General features: G+C 40.3%; 1 protein-coding gene across 1 annotated transcript in view; it reads right to left on the reverse strand.

Annotated features, from left to right (window-relative positions):
* Nucleotides 1-25,072, reverse strand: part of pkn3 (protein kinase N3) — a 32,372-nt gene that overhangs the window by 6,460 nt on the left and 840 nt on the right. Inside the window, exons 2-19 of the mRNA XM_080875040.1 lie at nucleotides 22,099-22,375; nucleotides 20,681-20,850; nucleotides 19,847-19,970; nucleotides 18,633-18,784; nucleotides 17,625-17,844; nucleotides 17,281-17,439; nucleotides 15,793-15,902; nucleotides 11,255-11,398; nucleotides 10,993-11,068; nucleotides 7,056-7,206; nucleotides 5,370-5,460; nucleotides 4,778-4,839; nucleotides 4,297-4,366; nucleotides 3,930-4,021; nucleotides 1,042-1,218; nucleotides 898-960; nucleotides 725-801; nucleotides 328-470 (exon numbers count right to left, since the gene is read on the reverse strand). Of these exons, the coding sequence (XP_080731166.1) occupies nucleotides 328-470; nucleotides 725-801; nucleotides 898-960; nucleotides 1,042-1,218; nucleotides 3,930-4,021; nucleotides 4,297-4,366; nucleotides 4,778-4,839; nucleotides 5,370-5,460; nucleotides 7,056-7,206; nucleotides 10,993-11,068; nucleotides 11,255-11,398; nucleotides 15,793-15,902; nucleotides 17,281-17,439; nucleotides 17,625-17,844; nucleotides 18,633-18,784; nucleotides 19,847-19,970; nucleotides 20,681-20,850; nucleotides 22,099-22,375 (2,358 nt within the window). The remainder of the gene's footprint in view (nucleotides 1-327; nucleotides 471-724; nucleotides 802-897; nucleotides 961-1,041; nucleotides 1,219-3,929; nucleotides 4,022-4,296; nucleotides 4,367-4,777; nucleotides 4,840-5,369; nucleotides 5,461-7,055; nucleotides 7,207-10,992; nucleotides 11,069-11,254; nucleotides 11,399-15,792; nucleotides 15,903-17,280; nucleotides 17,440-17,624; nucleotides 17,845-18,632; nucleotides 18,785-19,846; nucleotides 19,971-20,680; nucleotides 20,851-22,098; nucleotides 22,376-25,072) is intronic.

Here is a 25,072-nt window from a genome sequence, read left to right on the forward strand (position 1 = left end):
GAGCTGGGATGATTTTTCAACATTAATAGAGCATTGAATTTAGCAATTTGGCAGCAAAGTCTAACAGGAAAAGCTAATTGAACTAACAAAGGATTTCATGTGAGGAAATGTGAGGTAACATCAGTGTTTAAGCTCTTCTGTATGGAGGAATGAGTAAAGATTACTTTAAAGTAATGCAGTGATCAATAATGAATGGAAATGTGTAGGAAGGTCTACACCAGACACTGAAGGTGAAGGTGGACATTGCCCCAAAAAATTCAAACCTTTTTCTTCCTGCAACCTTATGACACGGTGCATCTTTATATACAGTCTATGGTTTACACTGACCTCCCCCACCAGCATCTCATAGACGAGGACCCCCAGCCCCCACCAGTCCACACTGCGGGTGTAATTGCTGTCTGTCAGCACCTCTGGAGCCAGGAACTCTGGTGTGCCACAAAAGGTTGATGTGCGATCCCCGTGGCCCATTTCTATGCACAGTAAAGTGTCACAGAGTGACGACAGGGATTGATTACATACTTGTTTAGTTGGTACTGTTCATGCATATAAGTGTGAGTGATTAATTACAAACTATCCATGTACATTCATAGCCTTTGACACAAACACTATAGAGTTCTGAAATCTGGCAAAACACAAAATCTAAAGCTTTGACTTTCTGCACTGAAGATACAGAGACCACACAGTTTGATTTTTCAACAAAAAAATAAAATTGAAATCTATTTACCTTCTTTGCACAAGCCAAAATCTGCTATCCTTACAAAGCCATCTGCGTCCATCAACAGATTGTCCAGCTTCAGGTCTCTGAATGACACAAACAGAAAAAATGATGCCTCATGCTCCTGACATGCAGCTCATAGTTACGAGGACATAGTAATAAATTGCCTTGAAAGGACTCACCTGTAAACTATTTTGTTTTTGTGGAGAAACTCTAGACCCAAAAGCACACACGAGGAGAAAAACCTAAAAATCAGAGAAGTGGTAGAAATAACAGCACTATCCTGGATTGTAGCGGCAGGTTTTACAGAAAAAACATGAGCTCACCGAGCCTGACTCTCATTGAAGATGCTGTTGTGAATGTGCGTCATGAGGTCTCCTCCGGGCGAGTAGGCCATCACAAAGCACACGTGGTCTGCAGTCTGGAAACAGCCGTACAGGTTCACCAAGAATGGATGACGAGAGGAGTTGATCACTTCAAAGATCCTCTTTTCACACATGAGGCTGAACATGACCACACAGATACAGTGGTAGAAGTGACATATTAATACCCATCATCTCCTTCCAACAGTCTTAACTCTATTCAGACCCTTGCAGTTCAATCTTTAGATGTCACAGGTCAGAGTAATCATCGTCATACTGATATATGGTAATTAAAGATGGGGACAGAAATATGCAGATGTGAAGCGCTCCCAAATACTGTGCACCTTTTTGTGTCGGCTGGCTATTGAGCTACAAAAACAACAACACAACCCCCACCTCCATCCATCTTCCTCACCAAACGTGAGATTCCTCATAAACAAAATGGGAGGAGCTGCAATCAGAGATTTACTACTGCCGGGACGGGACACTAGACCATGTGTACAGTAACATTAAATGGGCCTACAGAGCAACACCCCTCCCCCGCCTAGTACAATCTGACCTGCTCTCTTTGCTCCTTATCCCTACCTACATCCACCTCAGTCCTCCAAGCACTTGGGTCATTAAAACATGGCCAGATGACACTCGCCTCCAGCTACAGGACTGTTTTGATCTAACAGCCTGTTCCATCTTCGAACAGCGGGACCTGGAAACCTGCACTCACTCTGTCCTTTTCTGTATTAAGTGTTGTGTGGCGAATGTGATAATGACTAAAACCCATCTGTTTTTCATAACCGAAAACCTTGGATGATGGGTAAAGTACCGGCACGGATCAGAACTCGTAACTCAGCCTTCAGGCTGAGGGACAGTTCCACGTACAGCGCTCCCACAGCCAACCTGAGGAAGGTATCCAACAGGCCAAGGAGGCCTACAGGAGGAGGACAGACGGCTTCCTCATTGATAACAACCCCCACCAGGTGTGGAGACCTCCAAGCCCTCACCAACTACAAAGGCCTTTTTACCAGGATTTTGATGAAGGTTTTGCTGTCAACCTCGATTAAGCCAATTGTGCGATAAGAGCCACACTTGTCAGGGGGTTTTATCCTTTTTAAGGATCAATGACATATTTGCTGTATACAATGACCTTGGGAGGGAGCCTGTCATTGCTGAGTGGAGATACATATTTGAGAGAGGCACTTTTAGTCAGTCCTAAATTATCTTATAAAATTCAGGTCCTTATCCATTCAGTCAAGGAGCTTTTCCATTCTGTAAAGCATTAATTACTTTTACATCTCCTTTTACTCTTTTACAACAGAACCAGGGTCGGCTGTGACTACCTGGGGGTGAGGGTAAGAGAGGCGAGCAAAGAGACACTGAAAAAAACAAACTGGGAGAAAGGGATAACGTTCCAGCATGCAGGAACACTCATTAAAATTATAATTTGTATTCTATTTGATAAATCTTTTTGTCTGTTCTTCATCTAGCTCAACAGCTGTTCACCTAATCTGCAAATGGTGGGTGCATGCAAAGTCTGATGCTGTGTGGTTGAGCAGTTCTCACATTTTGCCTTTTATCTAAAAGTTGTTCTCTAGAGAGACTGCTCCATTCTGTGCAGGAGGAGGGACACACATACACAAGCATGTTTGTTTGGCTCTCTTTGTGTGTGCATTCATTTACATTAATGCATTCCCAAGATTCCTACACCTGCATTTAACCATTGCAGAGATTTACTCAAACTCTAAAGTAAAGTAACTTTAAACCCTGAAACTGCGCTCTGAAGGATAACTTTTAACAGAATTTCACTGCACCGATAGTCTAAAACTCACTTTATTATTTTCTCTTTCATTCCCTGCCACAACTGGCATCCATCACTCACTCACTCACTCGTGTAATTTAGATGAGAAAGCTAAACCCTATATTCTGCCCAGCCAAGTTTGTAATGGGCACAATCACAATCACTGAATCAGCCTTTAGCTGGCTTCTTTTCAAAACAATAACTTTGACTGTCTTGTGAAGGCATCTGTACACTGTAACTACAAAATATAACCTGGGTTACACAGGCACTAGTTTTATTCATGAACAGCCCTTAACTGATTTTTTTTTTTTTTTTTTTTTTTTTTTTTTTACTTTTAAAGAGGGAGGAACAGAGGACGATGTAGAGTGGAGGAAGATGCATACAGGTCGATTAGATGCAATCTGAAAGAGATGGGAGACTTCAGTTGATCCAAAATGCTGCAGCAAGAGTACTGACACGGACTGGAAAGAGAGCGTATTTCATCCATACTGGCTCCCTGTTAAATCCTCCTAATATATTAAAAAGTAGAACAGGAGGCAGAGCCTTCAGCTTTCAGGCCCCTCTTCTATGGACCCAGCTCCCAGTTTAGATTCAGGAGACAGACACTATCTCTACTGTTAAGATCACGCTTCTAACTTTCCTTTTTGATAAAGCATATAGTTAGGGCTGGATCAGATGACCCTCAATCCTCACTTAGTTATGTTGCAATAGGCGTAGACTGCTGGGGGATTCCCATGATGCACTGAGCGTTTCCTCTTCACTTACTATGTGTTTATACACCTCTCTGCATTTAATCATTAGTAATTATTATTATCTCTGGCTCTTTTACACAGCATGTCTTTTTTCCCATCTCCCTTCCTTCATCCCCAACCAGTTTTCAAAGGACAAGGTTAGCAAAGAAAAAATGGAATAGCTAAGGACATAAAGAACGTAGACATGCATATAGGGAGACTAGGTGTGGAAAAGAAAAGGTTTAATTTCATCAAGCACTGGGAACATGTCCAAGACACCATCCATTAGAGTCAAAGCATTTTGGAGAAGACGAGATGAGATTACATACCTGTCAACTTCATCACGTGTCACAATATCACCTTTCTTCAGGGCTTTGATGGCATACATTTTACCTGACCTCTTATACTCTGCTAGCAGCACCTTGCATCAAATAAAAGAAACAGAAGTAATGTGGCTTAGTAGATGCACACATGGTATAAATTAGAAAATCCTAGGTGTCTTCCTTCTTGATTTACAGGATTTTCAGAAAAACTTGATCTCTGACCTTAGCTTTGAGGTCAAGGTCACTGAGATTTGAATTCAGATTTGCAATCACTACATTGCAATAGTTGCATATAAATTGTATTCCATGTTTAATGAAATGTTGCAGTCCCACTGTTGCCTTACAAATATAGGAAAGTAAGTTTAATGTATACCTTTCCAAAGTGACCTCTCCCTAGGACTGAAATACACTTGAAGTCTTCTATTTGAAGCCCTTTATCCTTCCTGCATGAGGATACAAAAGTGCACATGTTTATGTCCTGAAAGATTCCTTCATTGATTTCAGAGAAAAAAAAATGAATAAATAAAAATCAGTGTCTTTGTTACCAGAAACTAGAGAAGCAAACTTCAAACATTTATGTTACTGAGACGTGAACCTTCCGTTTGGATCCCAAACGAACATCTTCAAATATTTCATCTACACAGAATATCTACACATATCGACACAGAACCTTTAGATGTATATTACTTTAGAACTGGAACCACAGGAAGTTAAGTGTGGTTTATTTTTACTTATCCTATTTCACAGAAGGAAATAAAATCTTGGGTTGGTGATCTGGAGTACCCGAAAACTGTCTAATCAAACCTAACAAATTCACAAACATTAAGAAAAAAAAATAAATCAGTATGACTTACAGTGTAGGTGGAAGAACAGACGGTTGTCTCTTTGGCTTTGGACTCTTGTTCTCATTGGAAGACTGTTTTTTTTTTTTTTTTTTTAGCAAAACAGAAAATAGATGAACTGACAGAAAGTGAATCCTTACAGAAAAACAAGAGCAGTATGCGAGCCAAAGCTGTAAATTCCCTCCACACCATCCATGAATTCAAAAGAGACTGATCCCAACCCTGATTACTTTAGGATACTTTCTAGAAAACATTATGATAATACGTTTCAGTTTTTATTACTTCAATTTGATATCTATTTGTAAAGATATGACGCCAAAGTTCAGATTTTCTCATCTCTCACAATACTAAATATTTTTTCCATAAATTCCTGGATCCAGAACTGGATTAACTCCAAAAGGTTGTCACATCTGAATCGAACCATGCACCAGTACTGTAACCATTTTCATTCAAATCATCCATAACTTTTTGAATATTCCTGGTAACAAACTGGACTAATCAGTTGCCTCCTCGGACCATAGATGATTAGTTTAGTTATTTTGTTAAACACGTTACAAATGCATCTAGTGTTTGTATTCATTTGTCACGCAGACGGGAAGCTTACCAGTGGGGAGTTTTTACTGTTCTTTCTTATGGAATGTGGAGATCTGCCTGGTGGTTCTTCAGCAAAATTCAGACTCATTACTTCAGGTTCTCTTAAATAAACCAGAACAAAATATAGTTTATTACACTGTACCATTCTGCAGTTATTGTCTTGAATTAAGAAACTGACAAATAAATAATTAAAAATGATACAAACTTCAATAAACAAAAAGGGCGAGCCATTAGAAAAAAGAAAAATATTAAATATAAAAAAAAATATTAAATTTGTCTCATATTAATACAACAGAAATCAGATCAAACCCGAAAACAGGTCTATATTACAAGCGGTACTTAATCTAAAGTAGACCCATCTCCGTCTGTGTGGAGCCTGCATGCTCCCCATGTGTCTGTGAGGGCTTCCTCCCACAGTCAAAGGCATACATGATGTGAGGCAGAGTGCTTTAAGTATATAAATATATTTGAATTATATCTAAATGTATGAGTAAAATGCGACATGATTCTTTTGGATTGCCCAAAACAATTCCATTCATGAGCTGAATAAATCCTGATTAAGGTATACCAACCTCATAAGGATAGCATCAAATCTTTTAAACAGATAAAAGATGAGCTTAACATCAGCAATAGACTTCTTCTGCTATTTAAAATTAAGAAATGTCTTAATGTGACACGAGGAGTGGGAAAAAGTTACAGAGAAAATGGGGGTGAGAAATTTATAACTGCAAATACTACATTACAAGTAAAAAGGAAATCTGCAACGGAGCACACAGGGTAACAAGCTCAAACTCTTGGAGAGAATTCAAATGGAACGGCCCACGCCACTAATACATGCTGGAGAAAATGTGGTACACATACTGGGACTTGCATACATATATTCTGGCCATGTGCAGAGTTAGATATTGGAAGAACGTTTTCTGTGCGCTCACCAAAATTTGGCTAAAGAAGATTATTGGTGGCAGCAATTACATGCATTACAATTAGACGGCTGAAGGCCGACACTCCAACTTATCACATGTGGTTGGATAGACTTTGGGAAATCTGACTAATGGAGCAAATCTCGTACTACCTACGGCTTTAGAAACACTTATTTATTAGGAGATGGAGACTTAATTTTACATTTTTTCAACAACAAAGAGAGAGAAACACATTAGCGGGCTAGAAGGAGGCATGGAATTTTAAATTTAAATCTGATTAATGGGGTTTCCTCTCTATTATTGTAAGGTCCTTATTGGGGGCGACTGTTGTTGTGATTTGGCACTATATTCATTTTTTTTTTTTAAATGAAATCTTAATTAAATTCTCTTTATAACATCTATGAGCATTTTCTCATTCAATTGGTCAAATGACCCTTGCAAAAACAAACTACCAACAATCATGTATGTATTCTTTCTGTAGTGTAAGTTTTTGTTGCTGTGTATTTTTCCCCCCACTAATTTTTCTTGTATGTCTGCACAGGGTTTTTTTGGAGAGCAAGAAAATATAGAATCACACATTTTTATAACCTTCAATAACATTACACAACCACTCCAAATACAGTCCAGTGATAACATTAGATTCAGCCTTCCAGTCAAGTTAATCTGTCCAGTCTGATAATATGAGCAGAAAAACAGCCTAAAGCAAACAACTTATTATTTCACTCTTTCATAGATGTCACAAAGAGATATTTCTGGGTCACAACACAGAGCCTTACTGTGCTGGTGAAAGAGCTGATGTAGTACTGGGCACTGCTAATGGAGGGCTCATGGGCTCCAGTGAGTTGCAAGGAGGCAGGATGCTCATCATCAAACGGCCCCAAGCAGCAAAGTTCATGTTCATTTGGGCGGCACGCAGGAAGTGCTTCCCTGTGAGCAGGAATGATGGGAGAAAATTAAATCTGAGCTACATGACTGAAAAGGTTTTACATGCAGCAAATACTATGTAAAGAGAAAATGCAGTGCTCAAAAAACTTTGAAAACACCTCAGATCTCAATGGGAAAAGAAGCCATGTGGATATCTCCACTGATGTGGAATAAATAATGTATTATGAATGAAAGGTTACCACATTGTTTGATGGCAATGAAAGTACAGAGGGCTGAATTTAAAAACACCCCAAAAATTAAAGTGAAAAAAACAAAACAAAAAAAACAACGATGCCGCAGGCTGAAATTTTATTGCAGTAACTCAGAATGGCACTCAGCAGTTTGTATAGCCTCCACATGCTCAGAGGTATTATGTTTGATTTAAGTCATGCAAGTGTGGGGACAGTCAAAGGAATAAATTCCTTAATTTTCCACGAACTTCCAGCATATTCTCCCCACATGAGGCTGGGCATTGTCATGAACCAGGAGGAACCCAGGACCCACTATACCAGTGACAATGAGTCCAAGAGTTTCAACCTGATACCTAAAGGTAATCACGGTGTCCTTGCCTAGCCTGTAGAGTTCTATGCATCCCTCCATGGATATGCCTCTACAGACCATTACTGACCTACCATTAAACCAGTCGTGTTGACCAATGTTACAGGCAGCATAATGTTCTCCATGGCTTCTCCAATTCCTTTTAACATCTGCCACATGGGAACCTACATGGGAATCTGTAAAAACCCCAAAGCACCAGTTCTGGTAATCTACAGGGTGGGCCATTTATATGGATACACTGTAATAACATGGGAATGGTTGGTGATATTAAAGTCCTGTTTGTGGCACATTAGTATATGTGAGGGGGCAAACTTCTCAAGATGGGTGGTGACCATGGTGGCCATTTAGAAGTCGGCCATCTTGGATACAACTTTTGTTTTTTTCCCCCCCATAGGAAGAGGGCCATGTGACACATCAAACTTATTGGTAATGTCACAAGAAAAACAATGGTGTGCTTGGTTTCAACGTAACTTTATTCTTTCGTGAGTTATTTACAAGTTTCTCTTTGTTCGCAGCCATTGACATGTCGAAGAGGTTAACACGTGAGGAACGGATCGAAATTGTGTTGATATCTGGTGAACGCAGTAACCGGGTCATTGCAGCAGATTTCAATGCAAGACACCCTACGAGACCACCCATCTCCCATGCTACAGTTAGCAAACTGCTTGCTAAGTTTCGTGAAACTGGTTCAGTGTTGGATTTGCCAAAATGTGGACGCAAGAAAACCGTCACTAATGAAGAAACATCAGAGGCTGTCCTAGTTTCATTCAGCAAGAGCCCACAGCGTAGCACTCGCCGCATGTCACTGGAGAGTGGCATTAGTCAAACATCCCTTCGGTGGATATTAGCTACTCACAAATGGCACCCTTACAAACTCCAGCTACTGCAGCATCTCAACGAGGATGACCCAGATCGGCGCACAGAATTTGCAGAATGGGCAAAACAAAAATTGGAACAGGACCCTCAGTTCATGCAGAAGATTTTGTTCAGTGATGAGGCAAACTTTTATGTGAATGGTGAAGTTAACAAACAAAACCACCGCTATTGGTCTGACGCTAACCCACATTGGATGGATCCCTACAAGACTGTTGGACCAACAAAAGTGATGGTTTGGTGTGGTATATATGGTACAACGATAGTGGGTCCATTCTTCATCAATGGTAACCTCAAGGCCACTGGATATTTGAAATTGCTACATGATGATGTGTTTCCCTCTTTATGCACTGAAGCTGGCACGTTCCCTGAGTTTTTCCAGCAAGATGATGCACCACCACATTATGGGTGCCAGGTCCAAGCATTCCTAGATGAACAGTTTCCTGGAAAGTGGATTGGTCGTCGTGGGCCAGTTGAATGGCCCCCATGTCTCCCGATCTGACCCCCTTAGACTTTTATCTTTGGGGTCATCTGAAGGCAATTGTCTATGGTGTGAAGATACAAGATGTGCAGCACCTGAAACTACGGATACTGGATGCCTGTGCTGACATTTCTCCTGCGGTGTTGCTATCAGTGTGTGAAGAGTGGGAGAAGAGGGTTGCATTGACAATCCAACACAATGGGCAGCACATTGAACACATTTTATAAGTGGTCAGAAACTTGTAAATAACTCATGAAGGAATAAAGTTATGTTGAAACCAAGCACACCATTGTTTTTCTTGTGACATTACCAATAAGTTTGATGTGTCACATGGCCCTCTTCCTATTGAAAAAACAAAAGTTGTATCCAAGATGGCCGACTTCTAAATGGCCACCATGGTCACCACCCATCTTGAGGAGTTTGCCCCCTCACATATACTAATGTTCCACAAACAGGACTTTAACATCACCAACCATTCCCATGTTATTACGGTGCATCCATATAAATGGCCCACCCTGTATAGTAAATGGCTCCAGTGTGGCAGACAGAGTCCACATGCCCCACGTGAGGATGTCAGCTCTCCCTCATGACCTTATAAGGCCCGGTGTTTCTAATTGTTCGGTCAGAGACACTGACACCAGCAGCCAGCTGGAGGTCATTTTGTATCTCTGGTAGTGCTCATCTTGTTCTTCCTTACACAGATACTGGTCCTGCTGATGGGTTAGCCTTCTACAGCCCTGTCCAGCTTTCCTAGAGTAACTGCCTGTATCCAGGACTCACCTCTATGTTCTTAAGACTGTTCTGTTACCAGCAAACCTTCTGGTAATGACATGTATTGATGTGCCATACTGAAGGAGTTGGACCACGTGTGCAACCCATGCAGGGGTCCAGGTATCACCTCATGACACCAGTAGTGACACTGAGCCTAGCCAAAAGCAAAATTACTCAAAAAACATGCAGAAAAAATGAAGAGGGAAAAATGTCAGCGGGTCTCCATCTGTAAAGCCATTCCTGATTTTGGGGTTGTCTTCTGTTGCCCCTCTAGTGAACCTGTTATTAATTTCATTACCACCAAACCAGATGAAAGTGATTAACACCCACCGCTGCCATTTAACTGACCAGATCAAAATGTCAGAAGTTTATGTGAGATGCAATACTCTGAGAAAAAAAAAAGAAAAAGTGTTCCTTCTCAAATAGTCTTTTTTTCTTGAAATACAGTACATGTAACCATATTCTCTAAACATTTGCTTAGTAATATTTAAAAAACAATTGGTACCAGAGGGTTTCTGATTTGTTGTGTGCACATAAAACAGCTTGGCTACAAAACCTACAGATCAGCTGATATCAAAGCACACATAATGCTCAGCTGATATGCCATTGTATATCCATACCCAGTAGGGCATGCTATAAAAGCCACTTGACCTGTCCATCATTGGACACCTGCCAGCTGCTCTTATCGTAGTGACATTTTGCACAGACACACCAGGAGCAACATTTTATGTCTATCTGTCAAAGCTAAAGAGGAGATGAAGTAGACTATAGCAATTCTAAGTAAGAAAGATTGTGAAAGCATCCAAGAATTGTTTCAGAGGTTCTAGATTTAAAACAGTGCTGAGAGAAACGAGCAGTCACAAAATAAGTATCCTTACTGTGGACATAATGAAGTTTCATTTTGCATTATTTATGTAATTACTATCAGTATGAAAAGGGTGAGATAAAGGTTTAGCATCAAATGCAATAAACAGAAAATGATCAGATTTTCCATTCAAGAACTGCCTGATAACAACTGAAATGGTCAAGGATAAATCGACATTTATCAACAAATCTAAAAAAAATTAAAAATTAAAAAAAATGGAAAAAATATTAATTGGTGCCACCTTTTTCTTTAGGGAAAATTCGCTTCTGCCTCTGGAGCTTGAAGGGACGCTCAATGACAGGATTTATAAATGTCACCTGGAAATGAACAGAGAAAGCGATCAGGATACAGTTACAGAAATATACTGTACATATGTTTAACCATGGGATACCCCTCTGAAATGATATAACCTAAGCTTGTGGCCATGTCCATCTTTTATGTACGGTCTATGCATGCCACAGAGGTAAATAAACAGTTTGAAGACTAGATATGAACAGGAGAACCTCAATAAAGAGAACGCCCTGCGGCTCCAGCTGGAGGCACATGCCATGTCGCTGGTTATCAAGGAAGTCTTCAAGCCGCAAGAACTTCACTCCACTTAATGCTCGCCAGTCTCTCCAGTACACAGCAATTTCCAGCTCCCTGGACTAGACCAACACACAGAAACATGCACACGTATGTGCACACACATGGATTACAATTCAGATATTTTCCTCATTTCATATTTAATTTGCATTAATTCTTGTTTCTGAATTATTACATTTGGTGTGAGGGATGTTCTGTTTTCAAAATAGCTACAAACAGGTTTCACTCACTGTCATTCTTAGTCTTTACCATTTACAATTTATTAAACTTAAAAACCCTGAATTTTGAGAGAAACAGCCAGACAGATTTGGTAATCAACTAACATTTAGAAATGTTAAAATGTAAGGTAATAAGATATTTTACTTTAGGACGCGACAGTTAGAAAGAAAATTGGTGAACTTCATGAGTTCAAGATGAAATGGAACAATAAAAAAACAACTTCACTCAAACAACTATGGTCAAGTGATTATTTATTATACATACCTACATTTAAAAATTATTTTTTTTATTATGAGGTTTTTCCTATTAGTCATCTACACCAGTCAGCCACATTTTGTAGGTAATTCCAGAATACACAGCTACATAGTCCTACAGGCAATGCTCAGTGGCTAGTGGATCTAGGAGCAGTGCAGTGAGCTTCTTCAGCCAGTAGGGCTGAAGAAGCTCACAGCACTGCATGAGCATCTGGCAGTACAAATGAAACAGCTGCTAGTCGATGAGAGACACCCAGAATGGCTTACTGAAGGCCGGACAGTCCTGATCCCCAAGGACCCTCAGAAGGGTCCAGTCCCATCCAAATACCAGCCAATAACCTGCCTCAGTACCACATGGAAGCTGCTGTCAGGCATCAAAGCAGCTAAGCTGAACGGGCACATGGCGCAATACTCGAGTGGGGCACAGAAAGGAATTGGCAAGAATACCAGAGGGGCAAAAGACCAGCTAAGGGTAGACAGAGTAGTCGCCTGAGACTGAAAGACTAGAATGACCAACCTGTGCACTGCCTGGATTGATTACAAGAAGGCCTATGACTCAATGACCCACACCTTGAATGCCTTGAACAGTACAAGATCAACAGGACCCCAAGAGCCTTCATCAGGAACTCAATGGGAATGTTGCGTATGACACTAGAGGCCAACTTGAAGCCCATAAAACAGGTCGCCATCAAGTGTGGGGATCTACCAAGAAGATGTTCTGTCCCCAGTGGTGTTTTGCACAAGCCTGAGCCCCCTCAGTGAGATCATTGACAAGATTACATACGGGTACCAACTACAGAATGGAGCAATTGTCAGCCACCTACCCTAAATGGATGACATCAAGCTGTATGCCAAGAGTAAATGAGACATCGATTCACTGATCCACACCTTCAGCATCTCCAGCATCTCCAGCAAGGACATGTCGTTCAGATTGGAGAAGTGTAGTCGGATGGTGACAAAGAACTGGAAGGTAGTCAGAACTGAAGGGATCAAACTATCAGAAGGCAACATTGCCAACATTGAGAACAACTACAAGTACCTGGTAATACCACAAGCAAATGCGAACCATGAAGAGGCTGCTAGAAAAGCTGCAACAAAAACACAGAGGGTCAGGCAAGTGCTGAGAAGTCAGGTGAACAGTAAGAATAAGATCCATGCTACCAACATCTACGCCCTGCCCGTGATCAGGTACCCCTGCTGAGACAATAAGCTGCCCAAAGGAAGAGACGGAAGGCACTAACATCAAGACAAGGAAGCTCCTGACCATGCATGGAGGGTTTCCCCCCCAAGTCCAGCACCCTGAGACTGTATGCTAATCGAAAGGAAGGAGCCCGGGGACTGGTGAGTGTCAGCACCACAGCCCAGGATGAGACAACGAACATCCACAAGTTCATCAGCAAAAAGATGGCCACGACTGACTAACTCAGGCAGCAGAAATGCAAGAAAGAGGAGCAAGAGGAAGAACCATCATGGAAGGGCAGGCCCCTGCATGGTATATACTACCGGAAGATACAGGAAGTGGCTGACATCCCGAAATCGTACCAGTGGCTGGACAACACTAAATTGAACGACAGCACAGAGGCACTAACAGGAAAGGGCAGAGCAGGCTGTACCTGCTGTGGAGACTCAGGTCTTTTGGAGTGAAGGGCCCACTCCTGAAGACCTTCTATGACTGTGGTGGCCTCAGCCATCTTTTACGGTGTGGTCTGCTGGAGTGGCAGCATCTCTGCTTGGGAAAGGAAGAGACTAAACAGGCTGATCCGGAGGCCCAGCTCTGTTCTAGGATGCCCTCTGGACCCAGTGGAGGTGGTGAGTGACAGGAGAAAGGTGGCTAAGCTGTCATCCCTGTTGGACAACATCTCCCACCCCATGCAGGAGACTCTGACAGCACTGAGCAGCTCCTTCAGTGGCAGGCTGCTGCACCCACGATGTGGGACGGAGAGATTTCACAGGTCTTTCCTCCCCACTGCTGTCAGACTCCACAACAAAGACTTCAACTGATCAAACACACGCATCCACACATGCGCAATAACACTAAGTGCAATACTCTTTTCTGGGATCGTTGTATTATACTCAATTGTATATAGCATTTGTATTCTATTTTTATTCAATTGTATATAGTATTTTATTCTATTCTATTGTGTGCAGTATCTTATTGATATCTTATTCTAGTGTTTATTTTTTTCTATGTAACTTTGCACTGTGCACTGCTGTAACAAAACAAATTTCCCACACGTGGGACTATTAAAGGTTATCTTATCTTAATCATGGCAGCACAAGAACAAGCTCTAATCACAAGATCCATAGAGGCTGGGGTCTATACCAGGCAAGACCCCAGGTGCAGGCTGTGTAAAGTTACCCCTGAGACAATCCAGCACAAATGGACCGCCATAACCAAGTGGCCATCTGTGCAGAGTATAGCCTGAAAGTCCCGAGGTCAAAATGGGAGACGCCCCGGTCCAGAATGACCAAGCTAAGATCCTGTGGGATTTCCAGATGCAGACGGACAAAATAGTGATGGCTACCCAACTGGACATGGTAGAGGAAGATGGCTGTAGTGACAGATGTAACGAGCAACATCAGGAAAAAGGAACACGAGAGGCTTGAGAAGTACCAAGGGCTCAGAGAAGAGCTTGAGAAAATGTGGAAGGTGAAGGTAACAGTGGTCCCAGTGATAATCGGAGCACTAGGTGCGGTGACTCCCAAACTAGGCGAGTGGCTCCAACAGATCCCAGGAACAAAATCCAAGATCTCTGTCCACAAGAGCGCAGTCCTAGGAACAGGAAAGATACCCCAAGGGACCCTCAAACTCTCAGGCCTCTGGTAGAGGAACAGAGCTTGAAGGAACAAAAGACCGCCCGCAGGGGCGAGGGGAATTATTTACAAGAGGACTCTGACACGGCTGACTATCTCATGTTTTGTTAGACACAAAATCAGCATGATTTCAGGTCTGAGTCAGTTCGGGATCCGATTTTTATATGTGCCAGTGCCTCGGGAAAAAAAAAAAGACCTCACAATCCGACTCTGGGAGGAATAAGTATTTACGCAAGTAACAGAAAATCTTTTTCGTTTCTTCTGACTACTAGTATGAAGAGGTTATACAATATCTCTGACCGCAAAGGAAAACTGTGTGAATTCTTGTCCTAAACATTATACAAAAAGGTACTTTTACACATCACACATTCTGCTTCTAAAATGATTTTTATGTCTGAAATTTGACTCTTCACAAGGACAAATTTGTTTACAGAATGACAGTTGCAAGAAAAATACAGTGAGTTGAATTATCAGGATTTTTTGCCTTGATTCACTAAACAAAAATTGGCTTTATATAAATAAATAAGCAGTTCTACTTTTCTGGATACACTCACCTTTTATAATAAAATAAATACAGAAACACTGGAAACAAAAGGTTCAAACTTTCTTTATAGAGAAAGAATGGGCAACAACTACTTTTTAAACTATTTTTCATGTTATTCCAGTTTGTAATGTAGTCTCTGTCAATCAGAACAAAGTTGGTTTAAAGGGAGCTAAAACGAAATTTGATGAGAATAAATATCGTTAATATTAAAAAGCGACACATGGAAGGCTACTCCAGCAGTCGCTAAGAAGAAAAGAAGTGAACTGTGGAGTTGGAGAAGAATAAGCCCATGCTGTGAATCTGAGGATAAAAGATTCTTCTTTCCTTCACCAAGCTGAGATCCCATGCTGTCTGTGAACAAGATTTTTTTTTTTCTTCATAAAACAAAGAAAACTACCAAGCCAAATCCCCTGAAATTGGTGAAGAGATAGAGAATGGGCAAAGACACAATCAACTGAATTTTGGTGCAGGTGCAAATCACTTTCTTCAAAGCTGCGTTGTTCTTGACAGAGAATAACCTATTTGCATGCACGTGTAGTCTGAAACCTAACTAATTTAACGCTGTCATAATATATTAGTGATGATTTGAAATAATCCTTAAAGCAAGTACATGGCAGCCACTGACCCGTTCTAGTTCAATGCTGAAGCTCTGGCCCCAGGCCTCTTTGCCCAGCTGTCTCCACTGTGTGCGCCCCACTACTCTGTTGTCAACCTTCAGCACTGCACTTATCTCCGCTGAAAAACAAAGAAAACAGATGCAGTCAGAAAACTAATCAAAACGAAAACCTGTAAGTTACCATAAATTCAGGGCTTACTACATTTCTTAGACCTAATGTCATAAAAACAGGAAAACAAGCAATTTAGAAATCTTTCAAAATGTATATGGAGAAACATCTACCTCAGTAAGAAATAGACTCATATTATCAAGTCTTCAAAGATTAACAAACCGCCGAAGAATGTCTCCACGAGGAACTAGGAAATGTAAATAATTTAGATCATGGTCATGAGGACCAGGATTAAAACTACTTTTAGTATGAATTATGTTACCCACGGAAATGCTCCTAAACTTCAGTAACTCTTGGGTGGGGTCTGCAGAGTTAAAGAGGCAGCAGAACCCACAAGACTGCCATGATCCAAACATTTCTGAGTGGCTGGAAGCTGACTGAAATTAAAATGGTGCAAAGATTTGGCCATGTCTACAGAGCTTGTAAAATACTTTTGCTTATTTTCAGTCCTGCAATTTTGGTGGAAAAAACCTTGAGCCTGTCTGTATTTCTTACTTGTATTGTCTGTTTTTGTTACTGTTTGTACTGGAGCACTGTAACCAACATAATTTCCCCTAGGGATCAATAAAGTATTCTGATTCTGATTGTTTTTGTGTATCCTTCAAGTGTTTTGAATCTGCGTTGCTGCTTTTGTTCACCTCTTTTTTTCTTCTGAAAAGCAGTAAATCACCACCAACTGTAGCATAACACACTTACAGTTGGTACAGAACTGTGTCACAATAATTCCTATAATAGCTACTGTGGTGTGAATGAGACACGGTGGGTCCAGGGATCATAGGTTTGAGCCATTTTATTCAATATTTGTCACACCACAACACTCCAACCCCTGAGTCCCCGTGTTTTTAACTAGGCGGGCGTGGTCTGCGGTGCCGTGCAGGGAGGGTTGACGCACCTGCATGGCATCCTTAATCACGCCCGCCAGCACAGCTACCTAATGGACAGGAGTAGTTTGTTTTGTGTACAGTCCATCCATTCATTCCACTTAATCCAGCCCCTCCCAGTTACAATGGGGTGACAGGCGGGAAACACCCTAGAGAGGTTGCAAGCCTGTCGTAGGGCTAACACAGAGAGACAGACATCTAGATCCAGATAACCTACAGTCTGAAAGAACCTTTCAGTTACTGGGACAAAATATCTAATGGAAATGTAGCTAATACTCGACTACAACTTCAGGTTTGTATTGAAATACAAAAATGTTCGTCTTGTCAGTTTTACCATTTCTGAAACCAATTACTTGTTAGTTTAAGTGTCCATTACTGGATTTTTGCATTTTATGACACAAAGAAAATTAAAAGGTCTAAGTAAAAAAAAAAAAAAAGTTGACTTACAGGAAATGTCTTCAGCCTTGGCACTGCGTCCGGTTCGTACCTTCAGAGACTTCATATCCGAGATGCTCCCAGAGGTGGTTGAGACACTGGTCACACAACTACGGCCTGGAACTGACTCCAACAGGTCCTGGCAACCCATCAAACATACCTCCAAACGACCTAAGGAAAAGTGTTTCAGTCATTAGTTCTTACTTGGGATAACATTACTGAAAATTCAATGGAAAGCTGCTTCAGGTAAAAAAAAAAAAAAAAAACATTTTAAATTTAAATGTTGTTATGAACGGTTATTTAATAAAATGACTATCAAAATTTTGCTTTAAAAGAGTCTAGCAGACTTAAACAACCTGTTAGACTGGCTGGTTTGAAGAAGGATGAAGATGAAGAAGAGGCTGGAGCCTGGGAGTGTTTCTTTGGAGTGCCGTAAGAAGGTGAGGTGCCTACTATTAAAGCCTCTTTAATGGTAGCATGTGTGGGATGATCATGAGCCAGCTCACATAAACGTCTCTCCAACGAGAGACGCAACAAATCCACCTTTTGAGATGACTCCTGCATTCGCGCCTGGGCCTGAAGGATACAGAAATGCAATCTCTGATGCAACAATATTAATAATTATGTTGCAATTAATTGCAAACATATGGAGTTCAGATTATATCTCAATCTGTATGTATGCATGTAATCAGATTTATATTTACGCACTGAAATTTGGAAATGTGTATTGTAATCTGCTCACTATGCAAAAATATCATAAAAACATGAGCTGTACATAGACATAGACTGTAAATATGAACACAATTTGAAAAACCAGTAATACCCAATTGTTTGGGTTCACTTCTAATCAAACTACTAAACAAAAGTAGTTTTTTGATCTAATCTATCATGAAACTGACCATAAGTGTTTTAAATGACAAAAAAAACATGTATATGTGTGCTTCAGTATCACCCTGACAAAGGATGCTTCTAATTTTAGAGATATTGCACAAATAAATCAAGGCAAATAGTGAATGGAATGGTTTTTCTATAGCACCTCTCAACTCACTTTGAGCACTCAAACCACACATACAGCAAAGTGCATTTAACAAACATTCACACACATACACATTTATGAATGCATCAGAGGCAATTCAGGCTTCAGTATCTAGGAGTCAGGGATTGACTGTGATTGGTAGATCACCTGCTCTACCACTCGAGCCACAGCCATCCCAGGGCAGTTCTACATATTGTGGAATATATTGTGAAGGTCACCTTGAACTCAACTGTAGTTCAAAAATGTTCATTCTAACTATTTATAGCCATCGTGTTCTTGTTGTAGCTGTTAGGTTGGTGAAAGTGAAGACATTCCAGCTGGTACCCACTTCTGCAAGTATTCGGCGGTCCTGGACTTTATGCCCGCTCAGTTGCTTCACCACATTTTTGGCTCCTTCTGCTACAGCTGATTCAATCTTCATGTGGTGAATTAATTCAGCAACTCGCAGCTCCACAGGACTGATCATCTCCATAGAATGACCTTAGTGCAGATGAACAAAACAGTCACCACCACCACCAGTAATCACCACTGTACTAAAATTAGTAAAATATCAATTATTAACATGTCTAAGGAACTTGGAAAGAAAAGCATCTGGACTTCTTTAAGTTGTTTTAGGACATTTCACCTCTCATCCGAGAAGCTTCTTCAGCTCTAAGAGCAATTGATGGAGAGTCCCCAAGAGGATCATGGACCCCCCCATTGATCCTCTGCATAATCACTTGAGCCAAGGTCTGAAAATGGGTGTGGTTCACAATCAGCGAAGGTTTCAGGTGAACCCATTGTGAGATGTAGCCCCACCTTATCATGTGATTTACTGAGATCTCTACTGGGATCTCAAAACTGGATTATAGATGGCAGACAGCTGATGTCGTAAGCACCGCCCTCTGTTCAAAGAGAGCCGTTCACAGTTGACATAGATGGCTTCTTTCACTTATCTCAAACCATCTGTCTTCTCTGTCCTAAATTTTAACAGTGGCATCCTCAAAATAATGACCTTTGACCTTTAGATGCAGATGAACAGCTGAGTCTTGTCCTGTTGAGGTGGCTCTTCCATGTTGTGAGATGCGTTTATGAAGTGGCTGTTTGGTCTCTCCAATGTAGAGGTCTGAGCATTCCTCACTACACTGCACCGCATACACTACGTTGTTAATTTTGTGTTTGGGAGTTTTGTCTTTGGGATGAACCAGTTTGTGTCTGAGTGTGTGGCTGGGTCTGGGACTCTAACCTAACTTAAAGAAGTCCAAACGCTTTTCTTTCCAAGCTCCTTAGACTACGATGACCTGGAGGACTAAGAACCTTCACAGACATTTCCATAACATCTAAGCACACTCCAACTACTTAAGACCATAAGACACAGAACAGAATACAAATTCATTTGCATTCAATATAAATTTGATATTTTCTCAAGTCATTTTTGATCCATTATGTTTCACATTCATTTTGTTTATTGAAACATACTGAAGACAAACCGTCAGTATAAGATATCTGCAGTGAAAACACTGCCCATACAAGAACAGTACGTGTGTGAGTGATAAGATTTACCATATTTGCCATCCTCCTCTCCATCTCTGGCTTGACTGACTTTAACAATCTGCATGCGCAGCAGCTCTATTTTAGTACGACTGTCCCGCAACATCTGCTGGGCTGCAGAGAGCATCTTTCTGTCCTGGAAAATAAAACAAACAATTACAAACCAACACAGAACTTCTGATCAAGAGAAAGAAAGTAACTTAAAGGTCACACACACACACACACACACACACACACACACACACACACACACAGTTTACTTTTTCAGGAAAGGTTAGAACTGTGATATGTGTTAGGCACACGATTTGATCTGTCATTTTGATTTAGCTCAGATGATATAATGTTCTCTGCCCAGTTTATACAAGAAACTAAGTCATTCCAAAAGGATTTACACACGGTGCTTAACAGTATTAGTTCCCTCTTTGCCTTCAACAGCCTGATAATTAGACTGATAATTAACCTGGTCTACGCCCAGGCTGTCCATTCCCCTTCTCTAATATGTCAAAATGTCTGCATAAGAATGCCTTACTTCAAACTTTAAATGTATAAAAGTTTTAAATTTGAACCAACATCTCTAAATGACTTCATAAAGAGTAGTTATAAAGAAAGGCAGAACCTTGTTAACAAAAATACAAACTATTCTGCACAGTGAGAAATTCTAATTCATAAAGGCATCTGGCAAAGTGCTATAAGTCTAATCCTCCTCTTAATAATGTATTCAGTTACTGTAAAAGTTTTACATGGAACAGCAATTTACCACATGAGCCACTCAGAGAGAGTGTAAAGTGGTACTCGTGAGGCTTTGTGTGTTGTGCTATGCATAAATTAGGTCATGTTGTATAATACCTTAAATGAGCCATTAGTGTAAGTCTGGATCATGTTCTCAGCACCCTGTTTGACCTTGGTCTCCATGGTAAGTTGTTTCTTCAGTGTTCTGACTCGACTGTCCAGTGGTGATGTGACCTCTTCCCACTGACATGTCTCTCCTGACAGGTCTTCTTCTTCCTCTAAGTGACCTGCATGGAAAAAACAAAACATACAGGCTGTATAAAGGGTTAGGATACAAATAAGATAAATATTAGATGGATACCAACTTCAGATCAAGTGATTTATCTCTGTATAGTATAGTGGCCTTAGAAAAGTGGTGGTTAAGACAAATACAGCATAAAACACAGCATCCCCGACGTGTCCTGTCTGGGGGGCCTATATACACTGCTTAGAATTTTTCTGATTTAAGCATGTTGGGATTTTGCTTAGTTTATGACATTATGTAAAGAAACCATTCTTCTCACATAAAAAGAAGGGTAATGAATCAAATTTTCAATCTGCAGTCCCCATGGAGCTCCCAGGGGCAGATGGAAAGGTTTCTAAACATTATGCTCTCTGTGGGTAGCAGTGCAGTCCAGCTGACATCCACATGTAACAGCTTGTGTGTGCTGCAGCGCCCTTTACTGCAATCACTGATGCAATTTTATTGAATTCAATTTTATTTATATAGCATCAAAAATCACATCAACAGCTGCTTCAAGGCTCTTTCTATTGTAAGGTCAAGGTCCTACAACAATAGATTGTCTGAAGTGTTACAAAATCGTGCATTTCTTTCCCTCCGTCTCTCCAACAATTTATACCTCATGTTTTCTGTCACTATGTGAATATCTGACAACAGGACTGCACTGCTGCTTTATTTATTTTTATCCAGTATATTAAAGATTAACCTTAATCAATGAACCTGGAGGTTTAGGGCAAAGTGCATACATATAAAATATAGTTTTCATAATATACCAACACAAGTCATTTACAGTGTGGTGGTTTCAACCAAAGTCCTAATTATTTGTATAAAAAGTTTTATGTGAATCAGTTTATATAGGAAAATGTTGGAGTGTGACTCAAGGATGATGGTAGCTTTTATCCATTCTGGTCTTATAAAACCCCAACGTTTTTATACTGGCTTCAATGGAAAACAGCTCTTGTAACCTCAAAAAGGGTGAAAACTAGCGACAGAAATGAGATACTGACAATGTTAACAGTTTGACTCCCTTTTTGTTCTCTCTAATTAACATCCATAACACGAGTCAGCAACAGTCAAACCTATGTTAAGAAACTGGATCTGGGTTTGTATTGGAATTCTGCTGACCTTGTTCTAGCCCCCCTTTTTTAAGGTCTTGTCTTCTGTTTGTTAAATGCAACAGAACCTGTGAAACAAATGGACTTGTACTCTTACTGGTTTTCCTCCTTCTACATGAAGGGAAAAAAGATTTTGTTACCTATGGCACTGTCTTTCTGTGTGGCCATAGACCTTGCGTTGAGTTCCTGCAGTTCCCAGTGCAGCTTCTCCAGCTTGCGGGTTGAGGCCTTAAGTTGGCCCTCCACATCAGCTGCACTCTTGCGGTTGGTGACTGCCCGTCGCAGCCTCTCGGCTGCCTCCTTGATCTTCAGCTCCCGCTGGATCTGCTGCCGGAGCACTGATCGAGCAGCTTCCAAACGCTGCTGAAACTCTGGGTCAAGAATATCCCACTCTTCCAGATTCTTCAGATTCCCATTCTGTAAGACAATAACACAGTTTCAGTCTCTTATTGGCGTGACTGCTAATTAAGGATATTCAGTCCTAAATGTATGATGTAAACATGCCAATGTCTCCTATTTTAGGTTTTCCCTTCTTAGGAATCAGTTGTTTTTCTTGATTACGTCCTTTAAACAGAAATATGTGTACATACCAAGTGATTTGGGGAAGCAGTAGGTGTGACAGTAGGTATGAAGTGTTTGAATGTTCAGATGCAACTCAAACAGAAGTTGGGCTGCCATGTTGTTTTTAGAGGGAAGAGGCATTCTTCTTCATTCTTCTTCAGATTTTGGTATTAGAAAGACTTCATACAACTTTTTTTTTTTTTTTTTTAAATACTACAGTATTGTTACCGACTGTTAGCTAATTTTAGCAGTAAAGAAAAGCACAGCGACACAGGCCAATGCTACTGAGAAGAACTTGGAAAATCATCAGCAGTACAAAGCCGAACAATTAGAAAATGCAATTACACTAAACTATATAATGTAATTTAATCTGAATCAATAAAATTAGTTTAAAATAACCTGATTGGCGCAGCCAAAGCGAAATGAAAATCATCACCTGGCTAAACAGAAAAAAACTGATAAGGCTGCTAACCAAAAGCATCAATCTGGACCAACACTGCATCAACAACAGCGAATGACACAATGGCTCCCTCTTATGGGCAAAAATTAGTGAGCCTTACTAAAGACAAATCTTCCATTCCAATCTCCTATTATGAGTTTCAGGATACGTTTATACCTCTATGAAAACATGAACTCCTTTCTATTGCTTTGTTCAAACAATGGCAAAACATTTGATCTAAAATAAGTGCCATGTTAGTGAAATGACAGTTTCAGTCAGCCACACTAATGCAGAATCATCTGTACTGGACACTAGGCCATATTATTTGCCAAATATTATAAATGGTTCATAGGGCACAAGGAGCACAAATACTGTCCAAGGTCAAGTTCAGTAACGAATTAGCAGAGATGAAATCTAGCAAAGTAAATGCTATCAGCCAAAACTGACTGTGTGAGCACACCTGCTAATTAGCGAGGGCACACAACAACTTTAAGCCTCAACAGTATCCAGGTGGATGAGAGCTACATTTCGCTTATTCCTTATTCACAAGGGGTCACCACAATGGGAATCTGAATAAATTTCCAATGTAATTCCTGACTTAAGGAATTTGTGCCAATTGTACAAAGGATTTTTTTAACCAACTTCCTCACATATAAAAACAGGAGTTAATAATATAAAAATAAATAATACATTTTTTAATTACCCTCATACTAAGGGGGGAAATGTCCAGAGGCCAACATTGTTTGGATTAAACCGTTAACATGGAGTTTACAGGAATCTGCTGCCTTTTGGACCCAGCCTTAATTCACCACTAGAGAACTTGCAGTTTTTGACACCAAGCACATGGTCCATCCAAGCACATAATGTCCTAACAGGCCGAACAGCACTCCCAGTAAACCAATGAAAGCCTGTATGTATTATGTGAAATAATCTGGAGGGAATGGGTTGTCATTAATCTGTACTGCTATTTAATTTATAATTCAACAGAGACAAACAAACAAAAACATTTCTATTTCTATCATAAACTACTTTACAGCGTCTGTCTGACACCTGTACACTATGCTGCTTTACTCATTACTCTGGTATGAATATTCCAGCAGGCTCTCATGATCCTACAAAGAGACTGTCTCAAATTATACATTTTTTTCTACAGCTATCCATGTATACAACAATGTGTTTGTTCATAAATAGTACACACTACCCCAATATTTTCTGTATGGAGTGATGCACATCTGTCCTGCATTGGTAGGGACGTCTGAGTTAGACATACAAGTAAAGATATGTAAAATAATGCAATTTGTTTGATCATTAGCCTCTGTGATGCTACTGATCAAACAAATTGTGATCAGGACAACTGGAAAGATTTAAACTGAAAAACTGACACAGCATTTTAAGTTGATTACACAAGTATGTAGTTCCAGGGTTCAGTGAATGGCCCTCTATGTCAGCATGGCCTTCTGAAAAAATGTTCTGGACACTTTTATAAATGGAAATGTAATTTAAATGGTCACAATGGAATAAAAAGCTTGTGTTTTTCTAGGAAGTTCTGTTTCTTTTTTGTTAGATAGACTTCAATTCAGAATCCTTACAGTGTCTCTGGCTATATCATAGCCAGTGATAACAAAGCCCAGAAAAGTTAAAATATGAAACAAATTCCCAAACAACACCCGGCGTAATTATAATCCGATAATAACTACATGATCATTACTCATTCTTTCAGCTGTAGCAAGTCGCAAAAAAGAAAAAGAAAAAAAAAGCTGAGGATGTGTCCTTTGTGTTAGGCACTACCAGGCTATTCAGCTCTATGGCTTTTTGCTCGTGAACAGACACACCACACCTTATGTCAATCAAAACTAAAAGAACTTTTCAAAAGTCCTAGGCGATGGTGTTGGGCTTTAAAGATAAAGTAACGTTCAATAAAGGATTTTATAATAACTAGGCTAACAAATGGCTAAATCGTTTAATGCTGTTAAAATAAGTGTCAGTGGACGCAATTTAAAAAACGAAAGAAAGAAAATCCAAGCTGAAGCCTGGGAAACTATGAGGTAGCCACAACAACAAGCTCGAAGAAGTTCAGACAGCTCTGGTGCTGTGGTCTTTTTCTGTGTGAAACC

The sequence above is a fragment of the Rhamphochromis sp. 'chilingali' genome (genome assembly GCF_963969265.1).
Source record: "Rhamphochromis sp. 'chilingali' genome assembly, chromosome: 2".
Classification (NCBI taxonomy): Eukaryota; Metazoa; Chordata; class Actinopteri; order Cichliformes; family Cichlidae; genus Rhamphochromis; species Rhamphochromis sp. 'chilingali'.